The sequence below is a fragment of the Rhinopithecus roxellana genome, chromosome 15, assembly GCF_007565055.1.
Source record: "Rhinopithecus roxellana isolate Shanxi Qingling chromosome 15, ASM756505v1, whole genome shotgun sequence".
In the NCBI taxonomy this organism is placed as follows: Eukaryota; Metazoa; Chordata; class Mammalia; order Primates; family Cercopithecidae; genus Rhinopithecus; species Rhinopithecus roxellana.
Window position 1 is genome coordinate 79,328,166 of NC_044563.1, and position 26,650 is coordinate 79,354,815.

The 26,650-nt window shown below is 48.4% G+C and overlaps 1 protein-coding gene across 2 annotated transcripts; it reads left to right on the forward strand.

Annotated features, from left to right (window-relative positions):
• The first annotated feature begins 10,990 nt into the window (after positions 1-10,990).
• On the forward strand, positions 10,991-25,602 carry VPS11 (VPS11 core subunit of CORVET and HOPS complexes). Of its 2 annotated transcripts, XM_010356948.2 has the most exons (16): positions 10,991-11,304; positions 12,765-12,913; positions 13,011-13,146; positions 13,822-13,985; positions 15,185-15,432; positions 17,102-17,303; positions 17,706-17,857; positions 20,512-20,698; positions 21,115-21,261; positions 21,494-21,682; positions 21,788-21,949; positions 22,180-22,319; positions 22,410-22,612; positions 22,745-22,916; positions 24,722-24,944; positions 25,089-25,602. In XM_010356948.2, exons 1-16 carry the CDS (start codon positions 11,118-11,120, stop codon positions 25,251-25,253), a joined length of 2,826 nt encoding a protein of 941 aa, XP_010355250.1. In that variant the 5' UTR covers positions 10,991-11,117; the 3' UTR covers positions 25,254-25,602. The 2 variants fall into 2 exon arrangements, with proteins under 2 accessions (XP_010355250.1, XP_010355251.1); XM_010356949.2 differs by lacking the exon at positions 24,722-24,944 and having other exon boundaries at positions 25,089-25,597.
• The last annotated feature ends 1,048 nt before the right edge of the window (positions 25,603-26,650 follow it).

Here is a 26,650-nt window from a genome sequence, read left to right on the forward strand (position 1 = left end):
CAGCTCCATAGAAATGTGCGCAGTCGCCCGGGCGCGGTGGCTCACGCCTGTAATCCCAGCACTTTGGGAGGCCGAGACGGGCGGATCACTTGAGGTCAGGAGTTCGAGACCAGCCTGGCCAACATGGTAAAACCCCGTCTCTACCAAAACTACAAAAATTAGCTGGGCCTGGTGGCAGGCGCCTGTAATCTCAGCTGCTCAGGAGGCTGAGGCAGGAGAATTGCTTGAATCCGGGAGGCGGAGGTTGCAGTGAGCCCAGATTGCGCTGCCGCACTCCAGCCTGGGCGACGACAGCGAGACTCCTTCTCAAAAAAAAAAAAAAAAAAAGAGGCCGGGCGCGGTGGCTCAAGCCTGTAATCCCAGCACTTTGGGAGGCCGAGACGGGTGGATCACAAGGTCAGGAGATCGAGACCATCCTGGCTAACATGGTGAAACTCCGTCTCTACTAAAAAATACAAAAAAAAAACTAGCCGGGCGAGGTGGCGGGCGCCTGTAGTTCCAGCTACTTGGGAGGCTGAGGCGAGAGAATGGCGTGAACCCGGGAGGCAGCGGAGCTTGCAGTGAGGTGAGATCTGGCCACTGCACTCCAGCCCAAGCGACACAGCAGGACTCCGTCTCAAAAAAAAAAAAAAAGAAGAAAAAGAAAAAGTCCGCAGTCCTTGGAGAGTGCATTTTCCTTAAGTGTGGATGGAAATAAGTCACCTGTTTTCTCTCCTACTAAATTGATGCCTGGCCACCCTTCACAGAAAGACCCTCTTGAAGGCCCTGGCCGTTTGGGCCAGAGCTGTGTCAACCCTGAACTTGTTTAAGGAGCTCTTAGCTCTTCCTTTCTCTACTTTTTTCGTGATGCTTAGATGGAGAGTGGTCCGGTGTCTATGCTTAGAAGGAAAAATTATTGGCAGTCCCACAGAGAGAGTCTGTTCTTCCTTTTCAGAATAGTTATGGTATTCAGACAGTAGACAAATTGGTAGAAATAGAAATTCACTTAAAATTTTAACAGAATTGGCCGGGCGCGGTGGCTCAAGCCTGTAATCCCAGCACTTTGGGAGGCCGAGGCGGGCGGATCACGAGGTCAGGAGATCGAGACCATCCTGGCTAACATGGTGAAACCCCATCTCTACTAAAAAAATACAAAAAAACTAGCCGGGCGAGGTGGCAGGCACCTGTAGCCCCAGCTACTCGGGAGGCTGAGGCAGGAGAATGGCGTAAACCCGGGAGGCGGAGCTTGCAGTGAGCCGAGATCCGGCCACTGCACTCCAGCCTAGGCGACAGAGCCAGACTCCGTCTCAAAAAAAAAAAAAAGAAAAAATTTAACAGAATTTAATTACACAAATAATACGCAGATGTAATCTTTTTTTTTTTTTTTTTTTTTTGAGAGGGAGTCTGGCTCTGTCGCCCAGGCTGGAGTGCAGTGGCCGGATCTCGGCTCACTGCAATCTCCGCCTCCCGGGTTTACGCCATTCTCCTGCCTCAGCCTCCCGAGTAGCTGGGGCTACAGGTGCAAATGTAATCTTTAAAAAATTCATTCTATGGCCGGGCGTGGTGACTCACGCCTGTAATCCTAGCACTTTTGGGAGGCCGAGGTGGGTGGATCACGAGGTCAGGCGATCGAGACCATCCTGGCTAACACGGTGAAACCCCGTCTGTACTAAAAATACAAAAAAATTAGCCGGGCCTGGTGGCGGGCGCCTGTAGTCCCAGCTACTCGGGAGGCTGAGGCAGGAGAATGGCATGATCCCGGGAGGCGGAGCTTGCAGTGAGCCGAGATCGCGCCACTGCACTCCAGCCGGGCGAAAGAGCCAGACTATGTCTCAAAAAAAAAAAAAAAAAAAAATTCATTCTACATAAAGGTAAATTTCCTTGACACCAACCCAAACCCCCACTCTCTTGTGGAGGTACCTGCTATTGTTGGTGTGGTGTATAAGCTTCCAGGTCTTTCCCTCTTTTACACATATATATGTCTCTAGAAACTTGTAGCTTTTATCTTTTCATAATATATACTTTTTGTTTTTTGCAACCAGCACCTTGAATGCATTTTATCTTTTTTAAAACCATAAAATGTTATACAATTACGTTGTTTGCCATTTTTTTTAACTAATAATAAAGTGTGGAGCATTTTCCATGTCACTGTGATTCACCGCCTCATTTACTGCTGTAGAACATTCCATAGCATGGGGTTTGTTCTGCGATAATGATGGAAATATAAGTTGTCAATTCAATTCCACAGGGAAAGATTTTGTTTCTCAGTAATTGACTCCACTTTTGACGAACTATCCAGTAGATTCTTTCCATTTATTTCTTTTTTTTTTTTTTTTTTTTTTTTTTGCGACAGAGTCTGTGTCACCCAGGCTGGAGTGCAGTGGTGCAGTCTTGGCTCACTGCAACCTCCACCTCCCGGGTTCAAGCGATTCTTCTGGCTCAGCCTCCCAAGTAGCTGGAACTACAGGCACACACCACCATGCCTGGCTAATTTTTGTATTTTTAGTAGAGACAAGGTTTCACCATGTTGGCCAGGCTGGTCTCAAACTCCTGACCTCAGGTGACCTGCCTGCCTAGGCCTCTCAAAGTGCTGGGATTACAGCGCAAGCCACCACACCCAGCCTTTCCATCCATTTCAAACAGCATGCATTTTAACACTTATTGGGCCACTCTGATATGCAAGCACTGGGCTAGGTGCTGCTAATCCAGAGATGGGTATGAGCTTGTCCTTACCTTCAAGGAAGTCATAATGTGTTGGGAAACAAATATGTTCATCATTTCATGCGCTTATTAAAAACCTATTTGGGGGGCCGGGCACAGTGGTTCATGCTTGTAATCCTAGCACTTTGGGAGGCTGAGGCAGGCAGATTGCCTGAGCTTAGGAGTTCACGACCAGCCTGGGCAACATGGTGAAACCCCATCTCTACTAAAATACAAAAAAATTAGCCGGACGTGGTGGGGCATGCCTGTAATCCCAGCTACTTGGGAGGCTGAGGCAGGAGAATTGCTTGAACCTGGGAGGCAGAGGCTGCAGTGAGCTGAGATTGTACCACTGTACTCCAGGTTGGGCGACAGAGTGAGACCTTGTCAAAAAAAAAAAAAAAAAAAAAAAAAAAGAACAGTTCTCATCTGGGTATCTGTCCTCCTGGGTAGTGAAGCAGGTTCAAGTGCTCTGAGGAGTCAGCTGTTTTGTTCTGGGACCAGAGGGGAGACTAGTATTTCACAAGAACAAGCTGAAGAACAATGGGAAAATTTTAATGTAGAACACCTGATTTACATTGACCTAGGCAGGTGAACTCATTGGTTCTTTTCCAGAATAACTTGTTAACATTTGAGGACTATATCTCTTCCCCTACACTGCAGAAACCCAAGGGAAGAAAGTTGCTCTCTTGCAGAACACGTGCCAAACTGACAAAGGTGTAAAATAGACACATTGGTAAGGGTATATGTGTACATAAACCATGCACACTACATGATGGGCTGAGGGCAGTGTTGATCAGAGAGAACATCCTACATCAGAAGAATTTTAAAAAATTAATTGTTGGCTGGGGGTGACTCCCACCTGTATTCCCAGCACTTTGGGAGGCTGAGGCGGGTGGATCATGAGGTCAGGAAATCAAGACCATCCTGGCTAACACAGTGAAACCCTGTCTCTGCTAAAAATACAAAAAATTAGCGAGGCTTGGTGGCATGTGTCTGTAGTCCCAGCTATTCAGGAGGCTGAGCCAGGAGAATTGCTCGAACCTGGGAGGTGGAGGTTGCAGTGAGCCAAGATCGCGCCACTGCACTCCAGCCTGGGGTCTGAGCCAGACTCCATCTCAAAAAAAAAAAATTAGCCTGGCGTGGTGGCACACACCTGTAATCCTAGCTACTGGGGAGGCTGAGGCAGGAAAATTGCTTGAACCCGAGAGGTGGAAGTTGTATTGCACCAAGATCGTGCCACCGCACTCCAGCCTGGGTAACACAGTGAGACTCTGGAAAAAAAAAAAAAAAGGAAACATGTTCACCCAGAGGCTGTTGGTAATAGCTTTATAACAGCCCCGGGCTGAAAACTATCCAAATGCTCATCGACAATTGGATAGATAAATGAATCACAGATTCATACAGTTGAATTCTATATAGCAATAAGAATGAGTGGACTGTGGCTGGGCGCGGTGGCTCATGCCTGTAATCCCAGCACTTTGGGAGGCCGAGGCGGGCGGATCACGAGGCAGGAGATCGAGACCATCCTGGCTAACACTGTGAAACCCCCTCTCTACTAAAAAAATACAAAAAATTAGCCGGGCGTGGTGGCGGGCGCTTGTAGTCCCAGTGACTCGGGAGGCTGAGGCAGGAGAATGGCGTGAACCCGGGAGGCGGAGCTTGCAGTGAGCCAAGATCCAGTCACTGCACTCCAGCCTGGGAGACAGAGCGAGACCCTGTCTAAAAAAAAAAAAAAAAAAAAAAGAATGAGTGGACTATTATTACATAGGACAACTTAAATGAATTCCACAAACATAATACTGAGTGAAAGAAGCCCAAATATATACTGTATGATTTAACTTATATCAAGTTTAAAAGCTGGCAAAACTAAGCTACAGGGATAGAAGTCAGGATGCTGCTATCCTTTAGATACACGGTCTCACTCTGTTGTCCAAGCTGGAGGGTTTAGATGAGGACATAAGGCAAGCTTCTGGGGGTGCTAGATGTGTTCCCCCCTTTTTTTGAGACAGAGTCTCACTCTGTCACCCAGGCTTGTGTGCAGTGGCACAATCTCAGCTCACTGCAACCTCTGCCTCTGGGGTTCAAGCCATTCTCCAGCCTCAGCCTCCCAAGTAGCTGGGACTGTGGGCATGCAACACTACGCCCAGCTAATTTTTGTATTTTTAGTAGAGACAGGGTTTCACCATGTTGCCCAGACTGGTCTCAAACTCCTGACCTCAGGTGATCTGCCTGCTTCGGCCTCCCAAAATACTGGGATTACATGCATGAGTCACGATGCCTGGCCGCTAGCTGTGTTCTCATTGCTGGTTATGATGGAAGTGTCCAGTTAGTTTCTGGAATTTCAGTGGACTGTATTATACAACTTTTTTCTATGTTGTTACATCAATAAAACATTTTAAAATTATTTTGTCTGTCATACAAATGACTCTAGGGTTTGTTGTTGTTGTTTTGAGACAGGGTCCTCACTCTCTTGCCCAGGCTGGAGTGCAGTGGTGTGATCACAGCTCACTGCAGCCTCCATGTCCTGGGCTTAAGCAATTCTCCCTCCTCAGCCTCTCAAGTAGCTGGGACTACAGGTGTATATCACCACATCTGGCTACTTATTTATTTATTTATTTTTAGTAGAGATGAGGTCTGCCTGTGTTGCCCAGTCTGGTCTTGAACTCCAGGCCTCAAGTAATCCTCCCACCTTGGCCCCGCAAAGTGCTGGATTACAGGCATGAGCTACCTTGACTGGCCTCAAGAGACTCCAGGTTTGACTTTACTGTAACCCTAGGCAGGAGAGAGCCCATTTTCAGCAGGAGAGGAACCAAGGTAAGTTTTTTCCTACTTCTATAACAATATTTTTAGAATTAACGAAAGAAATACATGGCTAGGGCTGGGCACGGTGGCTCACACCTGTAATCCCAGCACTTTGGGAGGCCCAGGCATACAGACCATTTGTGGTCAGGAGTTTGAGACCAGCCTGGCCAACATGGTGAAACCTGGTCTCTACTAAAAATACAAAAATTAACTGGGTGGTAGTGGCGTGCGCCTGTAATCCCAGATACTTGGGAGGCTGAGGCAAGAGAATCACTTGAACCCAGGAGGCGGAGGTTGGGGTGAGTCGAGATCGCACCACTGCACTCCAGCCTGGGCGACAGAGTGAGACCCTGTCCCCCCGGTCCCCATTCCAAAAACAAAGAAATATGTGGCCAGGCATGGTGGCTCACACTTGTAATCCTAGCACTTTGGGAGGCTGAGGCGTATGGATTGCTTGAGCCCAGCAATTCGTGACTAGCCTGGGCAACATGGCAAAACACTGTCTCCACTAAAAATACAACAACAACAACAAAATTAACTGGGCCTGGTGGCATGAGCCTATAGTCCCAGCTGCTGGGGAGGCTGAGGTGGGAGAATCACCTGAGCCTAGGAGGTGGAAACTGTGGTGACCTGTGATTGTGCCACTGCACTCTAGCCTGGGTGACAGAGTAAGACCTTGTCTCAAAAAACAAAACAAACAAAAAGAATGAAAGAAATATGTGATTATTGACGAAAACTGGAAGAACATTAAAATAACAACCGGCCGGGTGTGGTGGCTTATGCCTGTAATCCTAGCACTTTGGGGGCAGAGGCGGGCGAATCACTTGAGGCCAGGAGTTTGAGACCAACCTGGGAAACATGTCAAAACCACGTCTCTACAAAAAATGCAAAAACTAGCTGGACATGATGGCGTGCGCCTGTAGTCTCAGCTACTTGGGTGACTGAGGCACAAGAATCGCTTGAACCTGGGAGACGAGACGGAGGTTGCAGCGAGTTGAGATTGTGCCACTGCACTCCAGCCTGGGGGACGGAGCGAGACTCCATCTCAAAAAAAAAAAAAAAAAAAAAAAGAAATTATCTTCTTTTTTTTTGAGATGGAGTCTCCCTCCGTCCCCCAGGCTGGAGTGCAGTGGCGCGATCTCGGCTCACTGCAAGCTCCACCTCCCAGGTTCACACCATTCTCCTGACTCAGCTTCCGGAGTAGCTGGGACTACGGGTGCCCACCACCAGGCCCGGCTAATTTTTTTTGTATTTTTAGTAGAGACGGGGTTTCACCGTGTTAGCCATGATGGTCTCGATCTCCTGAGCTCGTGATCCACCCACCTTGGCCTCCCAAAGTGCTAGGATTACAGGGGTGAGCCACCGCGCCTGGCCAAAAAAAGAAGATAGTTTCACCGGGCGTGGTGGCTCAAGCCTGTAATCCCAGCACTTTGGGAGGCCGAGACGGGCGGATCATGAGGTCAGGAGATCGAGACCATCCTGGCTAACACGGTGAAACCCCGTCTCTACTAAAAATGCAAAAAACTAGCCGGGTGAGGTGGCGGGCGCCTGTAGTCCCAGCTACTGGGGTGGCTGAGGCAGGAGAATGGCGTAAACCCGGGAGGCGGAGCTTGCAGTGAGCTGAGATCAGGCCACTGCACTCCAGCCCGGGCGACAGAGCAAGACTCCGTCTCAAAAAAAAAAAAAAAAAGAAAAGAAGATAGTTTCTACCTGGAGAGCCAGATGAGAAAAACAGAAAATTAAAGTTTGCTGAAGCAGCTACTCAGGAGGCTGAGGCAGGAGAATCACTTGAGCCCAGGAGGTGGAGGTTGCAGTGAGCTGAGATTGCGCCACTGCACTCAAGCCTGGCGACTGGCCACAGAGCGAGACTCCATCTCAAAAAAAAAAAAAAAAAAAAAAAAAATATATATATATATATATATATGTATGTGTATATTGAAGTTGGCATTTAGGACAAGAAGTTTTCCTGTTTTGTTCTGGTGGATATAACTGTTTTATATTATGGGCAGCAGTTTGCTAAAGGGAAAAGAGAGAATACTGCAAGACAATTCTTGCATTCTTGATTCTGAGTTATGACCTCTCTAATTTGAAACTAAAGACTAGGGCCGGGTGCGGTGGCTCAAGCCTGTAATCCCAGCACTTTGGGAGGCCGAGACGGGTGGATCACAAGGTCAGGAGATCGAGACCATCCTGGCTAACACGGTGAAACCCCGTCTCTACTAAAAAATACAAAAAACTAGCCGGGCGAGGTGGCGGGCGCCTGTAGTCCCAGCTACTCGGGAGGCTGAGGCAGGAGAATGGCGTAAACCCGGGAGGCGGAGCTTGCAGTGAGCTGAGATCCGGCCACTGCACTCCAGCTTGGGTGACAGAGCGAGACTCCGTCTCAAAAAAAAAAAAAAAAAAAAAAAAGAAACTAAAGACTTATATTTTTTCTTTATTTTTAGTCCCTTCAGGACTTGAGTTCTCAGTATGCAGAACTAACTGTAAGTGAACAGTCATTTTCTGTGTAATTTGCTTGGTTATCTTCCTCACTATCCTGAAATTCCTGGATTCAGACCAGTGTAACTAAGAGACAAACCCTGGTGTATGTTCTGACAAGCATAATCTAGCTTTACACCCATCTATCTAATTAGAGGGGAGGGGGCTGAATTACTCATTTTGTTTCCAAAGAACTTTGAATTTTTTGCCCAGGGAGAGCCACTTTAAGTTAAACTCTTTGAGACTCCATTTCTTATCAGGGATAATGATACCTCTTCTGCAGATGGTTGCTATGAAGATTCCGTGAAAAGCAAAGGCACTTTATTAGATATAATTTGCTACACGAAATTAGAGGCTTGTTACCATCAGTTCTTTTTATGCCTGTCCCTAGGGTGGTGGTTGAGGACCATGTCTTGTTCATTTATATTCTGGGCATTTGGTATAATTCCTGGACTAGGAGTGCTCAATACACATTTGTCAAAAGAAGGGCAGGAAAGAAGGTAGTAAGTCTGAAGAGGTGTTGTGGGTCTCTCTGGCGGGCCAATCTCAGCCTTTGTATCCCTCATCAATAAGAGGATCCAATGGGCACAGGTAGAACCAGATTTAGCCCTCAGAGGAAGACATGGAGCCTCTGCCATTGGACAGCAGGGGGAGCATCCAAGCAACGGAGATGCACTCTATCTCCTGTTCACATCTCTGCTTTTACATTGCGTCTTTTTGAAGTCTGTTGCCCATGCTGGTCTTGAACTCCTGGCCTCAAGGGATCCTCCTGCCTCAGCCTCTTAAAGTGCTGGGATTATAAGCGTGAGCCAGGTTGCCTGGCCACATTGCTTCTTTTAACATATATTCTTCATAGGCTTAACAACTGACATATTAACATACCATCTAAACATTCTGATGACTAGTATGGAATATGCTCAGTAGGTGAAAGTGGTTTCAATCTGCTCCCATTTGTGCTTCTGCCCAAGAGTTGGTATCCTGAAACAGTTCCAATGAATTGGAGATATCTTGTGTCATGAAGAGGAAAGAAACTTTAGGTGGAAGTCAGGAAATCTGTGTGCATGGTGGTGGCTAGAGTTTCTTTCTATCATTTACCTCTTCAGACAAATGGACACCACCTGCCCATCAACCAGATTGAGGAGAGGAGTGGATAAGAAGGGAGTCATTCACATTCATTCCTCCAACCAAACATGGGACTTCTACCAGGCTCTGCTAGGCCTCGTTCACAGTAAACAAGACGTAGTCCCTGCTGTCGGGGAACTCTGGCTGGTGGAAATACAGCATCAAATATTCTGAAATAAGTTGGGGGAGGGCCAGATGTGGTGGCTCACGCCTGTAATTCCAGCACTTTGGGAGGCTGAGGCAGGTGGCATCACCTGAGATAAGGAGTTTGAGACCAGCCTGGCCAAAATGGTAAAACCCCATCTCTGCTAAAAATACAAAAATTAGCCAGGCATGGTGGCAGGCACCTGTAATCCCTACTACTCGGTAGGCTGAGGCATGAGAATCGCTTGAATTCGGGAGGTGGAGGTTGCAGTCAGCCGAGATTGTGCCACTGCACTCCAGCCTGGGGGATAGAGAGAGAGACTCTGTCTCAAAAAAAAAAGAAAAGGCCGGGCGCGGTGGCTCAAGCCTGTAATCCCAGCACTTTGGGAGGCCGAGACGGGCGGATCATGAGGTCAGGAGATCAAGACCATCCTGGCTAACACAGTGAAACCCTGTCTACTAAAAGATACAAAAAACTAGCCGGGCGAGGTGGCGGGTGCCTGTAGTCCCAGCTACTCGGGAGGCTGAGGCAGGAGAATGGCATAAACCCGGGAGGCGGAGCTTGCAGTGAGCTGAGATCCGGCCACTGCACTCCAGCCTGGGCAACAGAGCGAGACTCTGTCTCAAAAAAAAAAAAAAAAGAAAAGAAAAAAAAAAAGAAAAAATGTTGGAGGAGTGCAAAAAATAAACTTCACAAATACCACAGGGTCACTTTTTCATATGTCCCTACTATCTCAAAATGATGCTATGTCACTTCTGTCTATAGCTTCTCATGGCACACACACAGTAAACCTACAGTAGTTGTCCATGAGGATAGATCTTGCTTGCATTCAAAGCTGGTTTAGCCAGAGTTGGGAGTGGAGAATGGCCATGTAATATCTTGGACACCTGCCGCTTCTCATTAAAACACTCAGCTCTCAAAGCTGCCACTTCCAGGTTTTTGCTCAGTTCTATGTCCCATAACCTGCCACTATGGAAAGGGGGAGAAAGCCCAGGGCCTTGGGAGTTCCTGCCCCATCAGTATTTCCGTTTCCTTTTTTTTTTTTTTTTTTGAGACAAGGTCTTGCTCTGTCACCCAGGCTAGAGTGCAGTGGCACGATCACGGCTCACTGCAGCTTCCACCTCCGGGGCTCAATCGATCCTTCTGCTTCAGCCTCCCAAGTAACTGGGACCACAGGTGTCCACCACCACGCCTGGCTCATTTTTGTAATTTTTGTAGAGATGGGGTTTCACCATGTTGCCCAGGCTGGTCTCGAACACCTGGGCTCAAGTGATTTCCCCACCTCGGCCTCCGAAAGTGCTGGAATTACAGACAGGCATGAGCCATCGCGCCCTGCCGGTTTCCTTGGGAAACGTTTTGAGCGTCTGTTAGGTATTACACGCTCTGACAGGGAAAACAAAAACGAATATAAGTCATTGACTATGGTTCACAATCTGCGTGGTGGCAGACACAAACTTATAATTTTATTTCTTCTCTCATACAGCCGAAAAACTGGTTTAACATACACTGTTTCATTTATGCCCCAAACCAGTCCTGTGAGGTCAAAACGTCATTCACTTAGGCACGAGGGGTTACAGTCCACAAGGCGCATGATATCGCTCATCTTGATCTCCCGGTACCCGCGCATTTTAGGAAGAAACACGCTCAAACGGATGAAGAGTCCGCTCTCAAGCATTTTAGCTAGCGAAGTTATAGTCACATCCCGCAAAGTCGCACACTGCGGAACTAGGACTGCCGCGCGCGGCCCCGCCCACTTTCCCAGCAGCGGGAAGCTGTCACCCCGACTCTAGAGCTCCCGGGCCCGGGGGCTCCCGGAAGCTGCCGACCACGTGATTCGCTGGCTCAGCTCACGTGACAAAGCTCCTGGCGGTGGGGGCCCTCGGCCAAAATGGCGGCCTACCTGCAGTGGCGGCGCTTCGTTTTCTTCGACAAGGAGCTGGTGAAGGAGCCGCTGGGCAATGATGGGGCCGCTCCCGGGGCCACACCTGCTTCTGGATCCGCTGCTTCCAAATTCCTTTGCCTCCCTCCTGGCATCACTGTCTGCGACTCAGGCCGAGGGAGCCTGGTCTTTGGAGATATCCTTCGTTTGGAGCTGTCTTTTCCCTCCCGGGATCCCGAAGAGATCGAGTTAGGATGAAATCTGTTTGTGGAGGGGTCCGTGCCGCGCGCCTCCTTCCTTTAGCTGGTCATCCAGAGTTGTTCTGTGGTCTACGGGAAGAAAGAAGGAAGTCCATTTCCTAACTTGTTATCAACTGAGCAATCCTGGGCAAGTCATTTAATCTCTCTGGGTTTTACTTTCCTTATCTGTAAGAGAAGTGTACATGCCAATTTGACAAGCTTAATTTGAGATCAATTAAAAAAAATGCAAGTTGGCTTTAAAAGATGAATATGTAAAGTAACATGCTCTCCCCTGCCCGTTATCGTTGGCGAGGAGGTAAATGAGGTTAGCAGTTTGTTGCTTTCGTCTTCATGTTGCTGGTACTCAACTCTGGCCTTTTTCACTCTTTTTTTTTTTTTTTTGAGACGGAGTCTTACTTTGTTGCCCAGGCGGGAGTGCAGTGGCACGATCTCGGCTCATTGTAACCTCCGCCTCCCGGGTTCAAGCGATTCTCCTGCCTCAGCCTCCCGAGTAGCTGGGACTACAGGCGTGCGCCACCACACCCGGCTAATTTTTTACATTTTTAGTACAGACAGGGTTTCACCATATTGGCCAGTCTGGTCTTGAACTCCTGACCTCGTGAGCCACTCGCCTCGGCCTCCCAAAGTGCTGGGATGGCCCACTTTCTTTTTTTTTTTTTGAGACGGAGTTTCACTCTTGTTGCACAGGCTGGAGTGCAATGGCGAGATCTGGGCACACTGCAACCTCCGCCTCCCGGGTTCAAGCAGTTCTCCTGCCTCAACCTCCTGAGTAGCTAACAGGCACGCATCATTATGCCTGGCTAATTTTTGTATTTTTAGTAGAGACAGGGTTTCGCCATGTTGGCCAGGCCGGTCTCGAACCCCTGACCTCAGGTGCTCCGCCCTCCTTGGCCTCCCAAAGTGCTGGGATTACAGGCATGAGTCACCATGCCTGGCCCTACTCTTTTTTTTTTTTTTTTTTTTTTGAGACGGAGTCTGGCTCTGCTGCCCAGGCTGGAGTGCTGTGGCCGGATCTCAGCTCACTGCAAGCTCCGCCTCACGGGTTCACGCCATTCTCCTGCCTCAGCCTCCCGAGTAGCTGGGACTACAGGCGACGCCACCTCGCCCGGCTAATTTTTTGTATTTTTTAGTAGAGACGGGGTTTCACCGTATTAGCCAGGATGGTCTTGATCTCCTGGCCTCGTGATCCGCCCATCTCGGCCTCCCAAAGTGCTGGGATGACAGGCTTGAGCCACCACGCCCGGCCCCTACTCTTTTTAAGATAGGGAGTTCCATGAGATGATATGTAGGAAAATCCTTGAAAATTTTAGAGTTATATGCATGTAATTGTTATCTGAGTTCTGGTCTGAATATAAGTATCTGTCCTTGGAAAGGAGGCTCCTTGACTACCCTGCACATATGGAAGGCCAGATCTGGTTCTTGCCACGTTCCCTACAGCTTACAGGCTTCCAGGCCTACAAACTACGGGTGACACACCTGTACCAACTGAAGCAGCACAATATTCTGGCATCAGTTGGAGAAGATGAAGAGGGCATCAACCCCTTGGTGAGTCCCAGCAGGGAAATGGGAAAGATCCAGAAGCCTGGAAATGATTTTTTCTTGGAGAATGACTAGCATTTACACTTCTGAGGTCTGTCCACAGGTTAAGATCTGGAACCTGGAGAAGAGAGATGGTGGCAATCCACTCTGCACTCGAATCTTCCCTGCTATTCCAGGAACAGAGCCAACTGTTGTATCTTGTTTGACTGTCCATGAAAATCTCAACTTTATGGCCATTGGTAAACACAAGGCAAAACTAACACTCCTAGATTCGTTACAGATTTTCTTCAGAGTTGCTTCTGCCCCTCATCTTTACTGTTTTCGTGAGACCACTTTGTATTGAACTGAGGCCTTTGAGATATTCAAGTTTGGAATGGGGGCCAGGCACAGTGGCTCACGCCTGTAATCCCAGCACTTTGGGAGGCTGAGGCGGGCGGACCACCTGAGGTAGTTTGAGACCAGCCTGACTGACATGGAGAAACCCCATCTCTACTAAAAATACAAAATTAGTTGGGCGTAGTGGCACATGCCTGTAATCCCAGCTACTAGGGAGAGTGAGGCAGGAGAATCGCTTGAACCTGGGAGGTAGAGGTTATATGCAGTGAGCCAAGATTGCGCCATTGCACTCCAGCCTGGGCAACAAGAGGGAAACTCCATCTCAAAATAAATAAATAAATAAATAAATAGATAAATAAATAGATAAATAAATAAAATAAAGTTTGGAATGGGAAGGGATTTAATTTTGTTCTTTGAAAATCTGTCAGTGAGTGCCAATATTCAGGTTAACCATTAATTAGAGAGGTTGGGTATATGGAGAAAGCTTGTCACTTCTGAGTGCCTCAAGTGGTCTTTTTTCCCTCTCCACTTCCTGATCTTTTCAGCCTCACTGAAGTAATTTTCTTGTTCTCCTACAGGTTTCACAGATGGCAGTGTTACATTGAACAAAGGAGACATCACCCGAGACCGTCATAGCAAGACCCAGATTTTGCACAAGGGCAACTATCCTGTAACTGGATTGGCCTTTCGCCAAGCAGGAAAGACCACTCACTTGTTTGTTGTGACAACAGAGAACGTCCAGGTATGACCAAGGCCTCCACTCTTAGGAGCAGGCAGGAAGGGCTTCTCCATTGCTCAGGGGGATAGGGTAAGGAAGTGACAGGAAAGGTGGGATTGTTAAAATTTTAATCATATAATTGGAATCATTTGCCTAGCTTTGTATTTTATTTATTTGCCTAGGAAGCTGGGAAGAGTTAGACTCTGGGCTTGTAGTAAAAAGATGTGAATTTTCTTTTTTTTTCTTGAGACAAAGTCTTAGTGTGTTGCTCAGGCTGGAGTGCAGTGGCGAGATCTCAACTCACTGCAACCTCTGTCTCCCAGGGTCAAGCGATTCTCCTGCCTCAGCCTCCTGAGTAGCTGAGTAGCTGGGATTACAGTCACACAGTAGCACATCCAGCTAAGTTTTGTATTTTTAGTAGAGACGGGGTTTCACCATGTTGGCCAGGCTGGTCTTGAACTCCTGACCCTAGGTAATCCACTCACCTTGGCCTTCCAAAGTGCTGGGATTACAGGCATGAGCCACCGCGCCTGGCCTTGAATTTTATTTCTAACTAGCTTTTTTTTTTTCCCCTTGAGACAGGATCTTGCTGTGTCGCCCAGGCTGGAATGCAGTGGCGCTATATCAGCTCACTGCAACCTCTGCCTCCTGGGCTCAAGCGATCCTCCCACCTCAGCCTCCTGAGTAGCTGGGATTACAGGCATGCGTCACCATGCCTGGCTAAGTTTTGTATTTTTTCTAGATATGGGGTTTCACCATGTTGCCCAGGCTGGTCTCAAACTCCTGGGCCCAAGCAGTCCACCTGCCTCCACCTCCCAGAGTGCTGGAATTACAGGCATGAGCCACTGCACCGGCCTATTTCTAACTAACTTTTTAAATGACAATAGACAAGTATCTTTACTTTTCTTGTTCCTGGTGCCCCAGATTTACAGCAGTCTACTCTCTCAGAAATACTGTTGATAAAATAGTAGAAGATTATTGCATTTCTCTTACTTGTAGAATTTCTGTACTAGATAGAAATAATATATACAGAGAAAGAAATGGTGGTCCCTGTTATATATTTAATAGATGAGTGATGGTTAATGAAGAAGGTCAGCAGCCAAGAGAAAGACTTAGAATGCTAAGAGGGAAAAAAGAGCCAGTATGGAGATGGGAATGCCTTTGTGAAGGCTTAGTGTTACCTCCTCAAAGGAGCCTGTTAACCCCTTTCTTACTTCTGGCAGTCCTATATAGTTTCTGGAAAAGACTACCCTCGCGTGGAGTTGGACACCCATGGTTGTGGCCTGCGCTGCTCAGCCCTAAGTGACCCTTCTCAGGACCTGCAGTTCATTGTGGCCGGGGATGAGTGTGTCTACTTGTACCAGCCTGATGAACGTGGGCCCTGCTTCGCCTTTGAGGGCCACAAGCTCATTGCCCACTGGTTTAGAGGCTACCTTGTCATTGTCTCCCGTGACCGGAAGGTTTCTCCCAAGTAAGGACTCCAGTGAGAAGGGACAGGGAGAGGGCTGGACTCGTTCCCCAGAGTCCGCCTGATTTTAAAATCCTAATGTCTGAATCCCAGCACTTTGGGAGGCCGAGACGGGCGGATCACGAGGTCAGGAGATCGAGACCATCCTGGCTGACATGGTGAAACCCCGTTTCTACTAAAAAAAAACAAAAAAAAAACTAGCCGGGCGAGGTGGTGGGCACCTGTAGTCCCAGCTACTTGGGAGGCTGAGGCAGGAGAATGGCATAAACCCGGGAGGCGGAGCTTGCAGTGAGCTGAGATCCGGCCACTGCACTCCAGCCTGGGCGACAGAGCGAGACTCCGTCTCAAAAAAAAAAAAAATCCTAATGCCTGGATCCTGCCAGTCTTCTACTCCTACTCTGGTGTTACGTAGATAACATTTCTTTTTTTTTTTTTTTTTTTGAGATGGAGTCTTGCTCTGTCACCCAGGAGTGCAGTGGCGTGATCTCGGCTAACTGCAACCTCTGTCGCCTGGGTTCCAGTGATTCTCCTGCCTCAACCTCTTGAGTAGCTGGGATTACAGGCATGTGCCACTATGCCTGGCTACTCTTTGTATTTTTAGTAGAGACAAGGTTTCACCATGTTGACCAGGCTGGTCTCAGACTCCTGACCTCAGGTGATCCACCCGCCTCGGCCTCCCAAAGTGCTGGGATTATAGGTGTGAGCCACTGCACCCGGCTGGTGACACTTATGTCTAGAGTTGGTTATAACTTTTTTTTTTAATGAAAAATGGGTGTTTTTGCTGCAGGTGTTTGCTACATAGCCCTAGTATACTAGAATGCTCCAGGGAATTTGGACCTGTTTTTTTTTTGTTTGTTTGTTTTGTTTTGTTTTGTTTGAGACAGAGTCTCGCTCTGTTGCTCAGGCTGAAGTGCAGTGGCATGATCTTGGCTCACTGCAAGCTCCGCCTCCTGGGTTCACGGCATTCTCCTGGTCAGCCTCCCGAGTAGCTGGGACTACAGGTGCCTGCCCTGACACCCAGCTAATTTTTTGTATTTTTAGTAGAGATGGAGTTTCACCGTGTTAGTCAGGATGGTCTCAATCTCCTGACCTCATGATCTGCCTGCCTCGGCCTCCTAAAGCACTGGGATTACAGGCGTGAGCCTCCGCGCCCATCCTTATTTTGTTTTGTTTTTAAACTCTTTTGTCAAAATAAGTTGGGCAGAGGAACAAAGGATTCAGGAGTGGAGAAATTAGAAAGTGCTGGGAAATGTGGGACACAAGTTTTTTGTTTTGTTTTGGTTTTGTTTTTTTAAGGGGTAGGTGGGGTCTTCTGCATGATGAAAGTACTCCCTGTTAGATGCTGGTTTGTTTTGCTTTCATTCAGTTCCAGGCACAATGTTTTAAATATACCATGTATTGGATGATTATTTTCTAAATGAATGGATATCTGAATGTACTTAATTTTCTCATCTGTTGCTTGGGTTAATTGTAGGATCCTAAAGGGTAAGGTCAGGTTTATATGTTCTCTTTCTACAACTACCAGCACAGTGCTGCATGTTATGGGATGTGAGGGACCAGAGAGGTGATTTGTGCTGGGTGGAATGTGCACTAAAGTTATCATGGGAAAGGAAATAAAGGGGAGATAAGACAGAGATGTCCAAATATCTGGTGCTTTTTCTTTCCTATGCAGGTCAGAGTTTACCAGCAGGGACTCACAGAGCTCCGACAAGCAGATTCTAAACATCTATGACCTGTGCAACAAGTTCATAGCCTATAGCGCCGTCTTTGAGGATGTAGTGGATGTGCTTGCTGAGTGGGGCTCCCTGTACGTGCTGACGCGGGATGGGCGGGTCCACGCACTGCAGGAGAAGGACACACAGACCAAACTGGAGGCAAGGCCACCAGGCTCCCAGAGCTGGCCACAGGCACCTAGAAGCAGCTGCAGGAGCAGGTTTCCCAAGTCATATTGGCTAGGGTGTTTCCCTCCTTGTGGGTCACAGCCTTACTCAGCTTCCTTAGGGTAGGATTATAAGGTAAACGGCCTGGGATAGGGCTTTAGAGGGAAATAATGGCTGGGAGCCTGAGCCCACTCTAAGGGTTCACTTTGTTTCCAGAGCACCTTATGAAATAAGGTAATACTGATCTTGGGGATATCTGGGAGCTCTTGGTTTGTCTAGGATCTTGTCTAAGATCAGAAATCCAGGACTTTCCGTTTTGCGTGTTGTGGGCACATTTTGGGAAAGTGTCTTACCAGGACCGCTTCTACCAATTTTCTAATCTCTCTTCCCTTCTAGATGCTGTTTAAGAAGAACCTATTTGAGATGGCGATTAACCTTGCCAAGAGCCAACATCTGGACAGTGATGGGCTGGCCCAGATTTTCATGCAATATGGAGACCATCTCTACAGCAAGGGCAACCATGATGGGGCTGTCCAGCAGTATATCCGGTCAGTCTGGAGGCACTTTGGGATATAACTGTGAATGCAGGGACAGGCAGCTAGATAGCTAAAGCCCATCCATGCTCCAGGTAGGGGCTAGAATTCTACCAGGAACTGTTTTTGCTTTTGTGTTTGTTTTGTTTGTTTTTGTTAGGTTTTTTTTTTTTGAGATGGAGTTTCGCTCTTGTTGCCCAAGCTGGAGTGCAATGACGCGATCTTGGCTCACTGCAACCTCTGCCTCCTGGGTTCAAGCGATTCTCCTGTCTCAGTTTCGCGAGTAACTGGGATTACAGGTGCATGCCACCACACCTGGCCAATTTTTTGTATTTTTAGTAGAAACAGGGTTTCACCATGTTAGACAGGCTGGTCATGAACTCCTGACCTCAGGTGGTCTGCCTGCTTCGGCCTCCCAAAGTGCTGAGATTATAGGTATGAGCCACCGTGCCCAGCGTTTTTTTTGTTTTGTTTTGTTTGTTTTTTAAGGTGGATTCTCAATCTTTCACCCGGGCTGGGGTGCAATGGTATGATCTCAGCTCTCTGCAGCTTCTGCCTCGGGTTCAAGCGATTCTCCTATCTCAGCCTCCCGAGTAGCTGGGATTACAGGTGCATGCCGCCATGCTGGGCTAATTTTTTGTATTATTAGTAGAGACGGGGTTTGTGTTCCCTAGCCTGGTCTCGAACTCCTGAGCTCGGGCAATCCACCTGCTTTGGCCTCCCAAAGTGATAGGATTATAGATAGGAGCCACCATGCCCGGCCTTTTTAATTTTCTTTTTTTTCTTTTTTTTCTTTTTTTTTTTTTTTTGTTGAGACGGAGTCTCGCTCTGTCGCCCAGGCTGGAGTGCAGTGGCCGGATCTCAGCTCACTGCAAGCTCCGCCTCCCGGGTTTACGCCATTCTCCTGCCTCAGCCTCCCCAGTAGCTGGGACTACAGGCGCCCGCCACCTCGCCCGGCTAGTTTTTCGTATTTTTTTTTTAGTACAGACGGGGTTTCACTGTATTAGCCAGGATGGTCTCGATCTCCTGACCTCGTGATCCGCCCGTCTCGGCCTCCCAAAGTGCTAGGATTACAGGCTTGAGCCACCGCACCCGGCCTTAATTTTCTTTACAGGAACTATGATGCCTTAAATGAGAGGACAGGATTCCTTGTTGAAAAGGGAATTTTAGGGTCAAATATTATATGACCAGTATGCAGTTGAGCTGATGATTACCTCTCATTTTAACCTTTAGCTTGGCCTTTGTAAGTACTTACTTTGACCTGGTTCTTTAAGGGGGAAAAGATATTCATTTCTTGCTTCCATAATTCTTCCCTCAGTACTAATTCTTGGAATTTGCTGCCTTGAGAAGGAGTTTTAGAAACCAGTCTAAGGTGGCCGGGTGCAGTGGCTCATGCCTGTAATCCCAGCACTTTGGGAGGCCGAGGCGGGCGGATCACGAGATCAGGAGATCGAAACCATCCTGGCTAACATGGTGAAACCCCGTCTCTACTAAAAAATACAAAAAATTAGCTGGGCGTGGTGGCGGGTGCCTGTAGTCCCAGCTACTCGAGAGGCTGAGGCAGGAGAATGGCCTGAACCCCAGAGGCGGAGCTTGCAGTGAGCTGAGATTGCGCCACTGCATTTCAGCCTGGGCGACAGAGCAAGACTCCATCTCAAAAACAATAAATAAATAAAAGAAACCTGTTTAAGGCTGGGGTGCAGTGGCATGTGCCGGTGATCCTATCCCTTTGGGAGACCAAGGTGGGAGGATTGCTTGAGCCCAGTCTGAGCAACATAGCAAGACCCCATTTCTAACAACAAATAAATACATACATTTAAAAATATGGCCAGGCGCCATGGCTCATGCCTGTAATCCCAGCACTTTGGGAGGCCGAGGCGGGTGGATCACTTGAGGTTAGGAGTTCGAGACTAGCCTGGCCAACATGGTGAAACCCTGTCTCCACTTAAAAAAAAAAAAATACAAGGCCAGATGTGGTGGCTCATGCCTGTAATCTCAGCACTTTGGGAGGCTGAGGCAGGTGGATCAGAAGTCAGGAGTTCAAGACCATCCTGGCCAACATGGTGAAACCGCATCTCTACTAAAAATACAAAATTTAGCTGGGCATGGTGGCGGGTGCCTGTAATCCTAGCTTAAAAAAAATTAGCTGGGCGTGGTGGCATATGCCTGTAATCCCAGCTACTTGCGAAGCGGAGGCAGGAGATTCACTTGAACCTGGGAAGCAGAGGCCGTCGTGAGCCGAGATCGTGCCACTGCACTCCAGCCTGAGCAACAAGAGCAAACCTCCATCTCAAAAAAAAAAAAAAGAAAAAAAATTTAATTAAATTAAAAAATAATAATAGATAAGAAAAAGAACAAAACTACAACAATAAAACAACAAAATAATAATATAAAAAGAAACCTGTCTAGCCTCTTCCCCATTCACTTTAGAATTCCTATTTTTAGCCAAATTTAAGAAGCAGTGCCCTGGAGCCTTGCTACCTACTGTGGTCCCAGTCTAGTAGCACCGATATTACCTGGGACTTTGTTAGAAATGTAGAATCTCAGACCCCACCCCAGATCCACTGAAATAGAATTAGCATTTTGAGAAGATCTGCAAGTGATTCCTCTGTACATGAGTTGGACAAGTAGAGTGATTCAGGTGCTATCTGGTGCACATGTCTCCCTAGAACCATTGGAAAGTTGGAGCCATCCTACGTGATCCGCAAGTTTCTAGACGCCCAGCGCATTCACAACCTGACTGCCTACCTGCAGACCCTGCACCGACAATCCCTGGCCAATGCTGACCATACCACCCTGCTCCTCAACTGCTATACCAAGCTCAAGGACAGCTCGAAGCTGGAGGAGTTCATCAAGGTGCAGGATGGTGTTGGTGGGAGAGTCCTGGAGGCCCCACTGAGCGTGAGGTGGCTCCACCGGGACTTGTTCGTTTCAGTAAGACATAGGGAGAGGAAAGGGCCGACCTTATTTAGAGGAGTGGCTGTTCCTGTTAGTTCTGTGCCGTCTCCGCTCTTGTTTTATGACTCTAGAACTTCCCATCTAAGCCCAGGGTGGTGGCACTGGGGAAGCCCTGTCCCTAGCAGTGTCCCTCTAATGGTAGGGGCAGAGGAAAACTTTAGTCAGACACTCCCACAGGCTGACTACCATAATATTTTCAAAGCGTGGACTTTATGGTATCACCTTAGCAATCTGTCTGAAAGTCAGATGCCTGTTTCCTCTCCCTTCTCTAGCTATGTCTGTGTAAATGATTTTGTCTCATGTCTCCCTGGCAGACAAAAAGTGAGAGTGAAGTCCACTTTGATGTGGAGACAGCCATCAAGGTCCTCCGGCAGGCTGGTTACTACTCCCATGCCCTGTACCTGGCAGAGAACCATGCACATCATGAGTGGTACCTGAAGATCCAGCTAGAGGACATTAAGGTAGGTGAGACTCTGTCTTTTTTCCCCAAGAGACAGGGTCTCGCTATGTTGTCCAGGCTGGACTTGAATTCCTGGGCTCAGGTGATCCTCCCACCCCATCCTCCTGAGTAGAGGTGAGACTCTTAACTTGGGCCGAGCCCTGTTGTTTTTGAAGACATCCCCAGAATGATGAAAGTGCTTTTTGGTGGCTGAGGCAGGAGTATGCACTACTCTGCCCTTTCCTTTTCCACAGAATTATCAGGAAGCCCTTCGGTACATCGGCAAGCTGCCTTTTGAGCAGGCAGAGAGCAACATGAAGCGCTATGGCAAGATCCTCATGCACCATATACCGGAGCAGACAACTCAGTTGCTGAAGGGACTTTGTACTGATTATCGGCCCAGCCTCGAAGGCCGCAGCGATAGGGAGGCCCCAGGCTGCAGGGTGAGGCTACAGGGAAAAGAGCTTCAGACAGTGGGATCACTTGAGGGGCTTCCTGTGTATCACGCCCACTGACTCAGCCTCCTTTCTCCTCCCTTGCCATCATAGGCCAACTCTGAGGAGTTCATCCCCATCTTTGCCAATAACCCGCGAGAGCTGAAAGCCTTCCTAGAGCACATGAGTGAAGTGCAGCCAGACTCACCCCAGGGCATCTACGACACGCTCCTTGAGCTGCGACTGCAGAACTGGGCTCATGAAAAGGACCCACAGGTGAGGCCTGGCCGGGGCTGCAGGAGAAAAGACAGTTCATGCCATCTCCATTCTTCCATCTTGGTGGCTGCCTTTCACTGCATTCCTTAGACCAGTAACACCTTACCTTGGGGCTCAGTGGTCCTCTGTGAAGAGGGAATGGACTGAGGGAAAGAGTTGACTGGCCTTGTCCAAAGAGACCTTGTGATTTTCCCCTTTTGTCCAGCAACTCTGCCCTCCTTCCTCTCCAGGTCAAAGAGAAGCTTCACGCAGAGGCCATTTCCCTGCTGAAGAGTGGTCGCTTCTGCGACGTCTTTGACAAGGCCCTGGTCCTGTGCCAGATGCATGACTTCCAAGATGGTGTCCTTTACCTCTATGAGCAGGGGAAGCTGTAAGAGTTTGGGGAATTTCAGGGAAAGGGGAAGAATCCAAGTCATTTTCCAGAGACAGCCACTGAGGTGTGCCCTTGCCCCGGCCACAGATTCCAGCAGATCATGCACTACCACATGCAGCATGAGCAGTACCGGCAGGTCATCACCGTGTGTGAACGCCATGGGGAGCAGGACCCCTCCTTGTGGGAGCAGGCCCTCAGCTACTTCGCTCGCAAGGAGGAGGACTGCAAGGAGTATGTGGCAGCTGTCCTCAAGCATATCGAGAACAAGAACCTCATGCCACCTCTTCTAGGTACTTGGGAAGACAGGATGGGTGGGTGACAAGCTGCTGACAGCTGGGCTCTGTGGCAGGGGCCCTTCAGCTCTATCCAGAGAGTGCCGCACGCAATTCATTGTCTTGTTTCCTCTCGGACCCCAATCTCAGTGGTGCAGACCCTGGCCCACAACTCCACAGCCACACTGTCTGTCATCAGAGACTACCTGGTCCAAAAACTACAGAAACAGAGCCAGCAGATTGCACAGGATGAGCTGCGGGTGCGGCGGTACCGAGAGGAGACCACCCGTATCCGCCAGGAGATCCAAGAGCTCAAGGCCAGGTACCCAGGGCATGGATATGTGGAGGAGTCCAGGGGATAACTTGCCCTTCACAGGGTATTTATTACTAAGTACTTTCCATAGAGGATTCTTTGGAGTGCTTTTGAGCATTCTGATTCTTCAAGATGTGTTTTAATGGAGGAATTCCAAAAAATGGTTTATTACACAGATCATTATTTATTGGGCTTTGGAGGATATTATTTTGTAGCAGGTACTTTTTGTTCTTTATATGCCTGTATTTTACCTTTTCTAAACACATCCATATTGTGGTTGGAAGCCATTCTGGTGTTTTTCTTTTTTGAGACAGGATCTTGTCACTGAGGCTGGAGTGCAGGAGCGTGATCACGGCTCACTGCAGCCTTGACCTCCTGGGGTCAAGTGATCCTCCCACCTCAGCCTCTGGAGTAGCTGGGATTATAGGCGTGCGCCACCAAGCCCAGCTAATTTTTGTATTTTTAGTAGAGATGGGGTTTATAGTGTTGACCAGACTGGTCTCGAACTCCTGGCCTCAAGTGATCCTCCCGCCTTGGCCTCCCAAAGTGCTGGGATTACAGGCATGAGCCACAGTGCCCAGCCATAGTCCCAACTCTGAAATCTTATCTGCCCTTAACATTCTGTAACATATTTATTAGAGAGCAACAGTTTCTTCATTCTACAAATACTGAGTCTCTGTGATGTCCCAAGCACTATTCTGAACAGCACAGGCAAAAAGCCTTGCCTTCATGGAACTTTATGTTTTAGAAGAGACAGACAGCAAACATGTTAAATAGGCAAACTTTTTTTTTTTTTTTTGAGATGGAGTCTCACTCTGTCACCCAGGCTAGAGTGCAATGGCACGATCTTGGCTCACAGCAACCTCTACCTCCTGGGTTCAAGCAATTCTCCTGCCTCAGCCTCCTGAGTAGATGGGATTACAGGTGCCTCCCACCATGCATGGCTAATTTTCGTATTTTTGTAGAGACAAGGTTTCACCATGTTGGCCAGGCTGATCTTGAACTCCTGACTTCAGGGGATATGCCTGTCTTGGCGTCCCAAAGTGCTGAGATTGTATGAGCCACCGCACCTGGCCAAACAGGCAAACTTTTTTTTAATTTTTTTTGAGTTGAAGTCTCGCTCTTGTCCCCCAGGCTGGAGTGCAATGGTGCGGTCTCGGCTCACTGTAACCTCTGCCTCCTGGGTTCAAGCGATTCTTCTGCCTTGGCCCCCCGAGTACCTGGGATTACAGGTGCCTGCTACCATGGCTGGCTAATCTTTATATTTTTAGTAGAGACGGGGTTTCGCCATATTGGCCAGGCTGGTCTAAAACTCCTGACCTCAGGTGATCCACCTGCCTTGGCCTCCGAAAGTGCTGGGATTACAGGTATGAGCCACTGCGCCCGGCCAAATAGGCAAACTTTTGTAGTACGTTAGGTGGTGATAAGTTCTGAGTGGAAAATAAATTGCGCAAGGGGAGTGGGGGAAGAAGTGTGTTAACAGGTTTAGAGAAGGTGGCCAGGAAAGGCCTCACTGAAAGGGTCACATCTGAGTACAGACTTGAAAGTTAATTTAGTGGCAGTTGTGAAAATGGAGAGAGAGGAAATGATCCCCAGGTTGAGTTGGCCTTGTTGGGAGCATGCTAAGACTCACTACAGGTCCAGGGCTGTTATAATCATTTGACTCACCTAAGGTGATAAGAAGAACAGGGCAGGGCCTTCAGGGGCCTTACCGGGGAACTTGCCCCGTCCGCTTCAGCTGCTTTCTTTCTCATCCTTGACTCTTGGCCTTGCCCTCACTTTTGCCACTTACTTCTGGTCTTTCTTCCCTGTAGTCCTAAGATTTTCCAAAAGACTAAGTGCAGCATATGTAACAGTGCCTTGGAGTTGCCCTCAGTCCACTTCCTGTGTGGCCACTCCTTCCACCAACATTGCTTTGAGAGTTACTCGGAAAGTGATGCTGACTGCCCCACCTGCCTCCCTGAAAACCGGAAGGTCATGGATATGATCCGGGCCCAGGAACAGAAACGAGATCTCCATGATCAGTTCCAGCATCAGGTGGGGATGAGCGGGCTAGATGGGCCAGGGGATTCCCACTAGTGTCACAGAGTCACTAGAGGGCTTGTTTCCTTATCTCCTCCTCATTTGTGAAACAAGCACTTTGATTCTGATTCGTACTCCTTCCCTCCTCTTCTCCTGCAGCTCAAGTGCTCCAATGACAGCTTTTCTGTGATTGCTGACTACTTTGGCAGAGGTGTTTTCAACAAATTGACTCTGCTGACCGACCCTCCCACAGCCAGACTGACCTCCAGCCTGGAGGCTGGGCTGCAACGCGACCTGCTCGTGCACTCCAGGAGGGGCACTTAAGCAGCCTGGAGGAAGATGTGGGCAACGGTGGAGGACCGAGAGGACAGACACAATGGGACCTGAGCGGGCGTTACACAGAAGACTGGCTGACATGCCCAGGGCTCCACTCTCATCTAATGTCACAGCCCTCAGAACTAAAGCAGACTTTCTTTCCCTGCCTTCTTATTTAGCCAGCCTACCATCCCTCCTCTTCACTAGCAGTGTAGATCATTCCAGATCAGTGGGGGAGGGCACCTCAGCAACCTCTGAGTGTGGACAATAGCTGCTTTATTCTCTATCCAAGAGCACCAGGCTGTGCTTGGGTCCTTGCTCGCAGAGTCTATAAATAAAAGAATATAATGATTTGGGAGCTTAAGGATTTTTTTCTGGGGACTTCCTGGTGATTCTTAACTGCATGATGGACTTCCTCCCCTCTGCTCTCCTGGTGTTCCACTTCCCTCCTATGGTGTTCTTGGAGACCATGTTGGCTCAGTCTCGTTTCGGTAATGGGTGGGGCCTGTGGCATTGCGTATAGTTCAATTTACTGAAGAACCTCTGCAAAAGACCTAATGACTGAGCTCCAGGAGCAGCCTAGACCAAGACACACAAAACAACTCTTGCTCTTTCCTCTTGCTGGTCTCTATGACTGTAGTTTGGGCAAAATACTCAAGCAGGAGGCACACTCTGGTAGGGAGCTTTGGGCTTAACCTACCTTAATAATGGGTAGGTTGGCATCTTGCTGTATTTACTACCAGATGATAAACAGGGGAAAAGGTCCTTTCTGGAAACACCTTTCCCTCTTTGAAATTGTCAGCTAAAGTTTATGTTGCTAGGTGTCCCTGTGTAATTTGGGTGGCGCTGCCTGTCTGAAAATTGCTCCTATGTTGTTTTTTTCCCCACAGTCTCACCTAATTTCATCTCCTATGTTGTTTAATTGGAGGAAGTACGTTTGACATTGTGGTTTAGGTAGTATTTAGGATTGCCATGGGCTGGGCGCAGTGGTTCATGCCTGTAATCCCAACACTTTGCGGGACTGAGGTGAGAGGATCACTTGAGTCCAGGAGTTCAAGACCAACCCCCCAGGCAACATAGTAAGGCCCCGTCTGTGCAAGAAATAAAAATAAACTAGCCCAGCCTGGTGGTGCTTGCCTGTGGTCCCAGCTACCCAGGAGGCTGAGGTGGGAGGATTGCCTGAGCCCAGGAAGTTGAGGCTGCAGTGAGCCTTGATCACACCACTGGGTGACAGAGACCCTCCAGCCTGGGTGACAGAGACCCTGTCTCAAAAAGTAAAAAAGAAAAAAACAGTGGCAGTACTGTAGCTGCTATGAGTAGACTTTGGATCCACTGACCTGGGTTCAAATCCTAGTTGTGCCGTTTGACTTAGGGTACATCTTACCTTCTCAACCTGTTTTTTTTTA

Excerpts from the sequence above, each read along its gene's own strand:
- VPS11 (XM_010356948.2), top strand. The coding sequence starts at position 11,118 with ATGGCGGCCTACCTGCAGTGGCGGCGCTTCGTTTTCTTCGACAAGGAG. Across the intron at positions 21,950-22,179 it reads CTCATGAAAAGGACCCACAG|GTCAAAGAGAAGCTTCACGC; the intron begins GTGAGGCCTGGC and ends CTTCCTCTCCAG. Across the intron at positions 22,320-22,409 it reads CTCTATGAGCAGGGGAAGCT|ATTCCAGCAGATCATGCACT; the intron begins GTAAGAGTTTGG and ends CCCCGGCCACAG.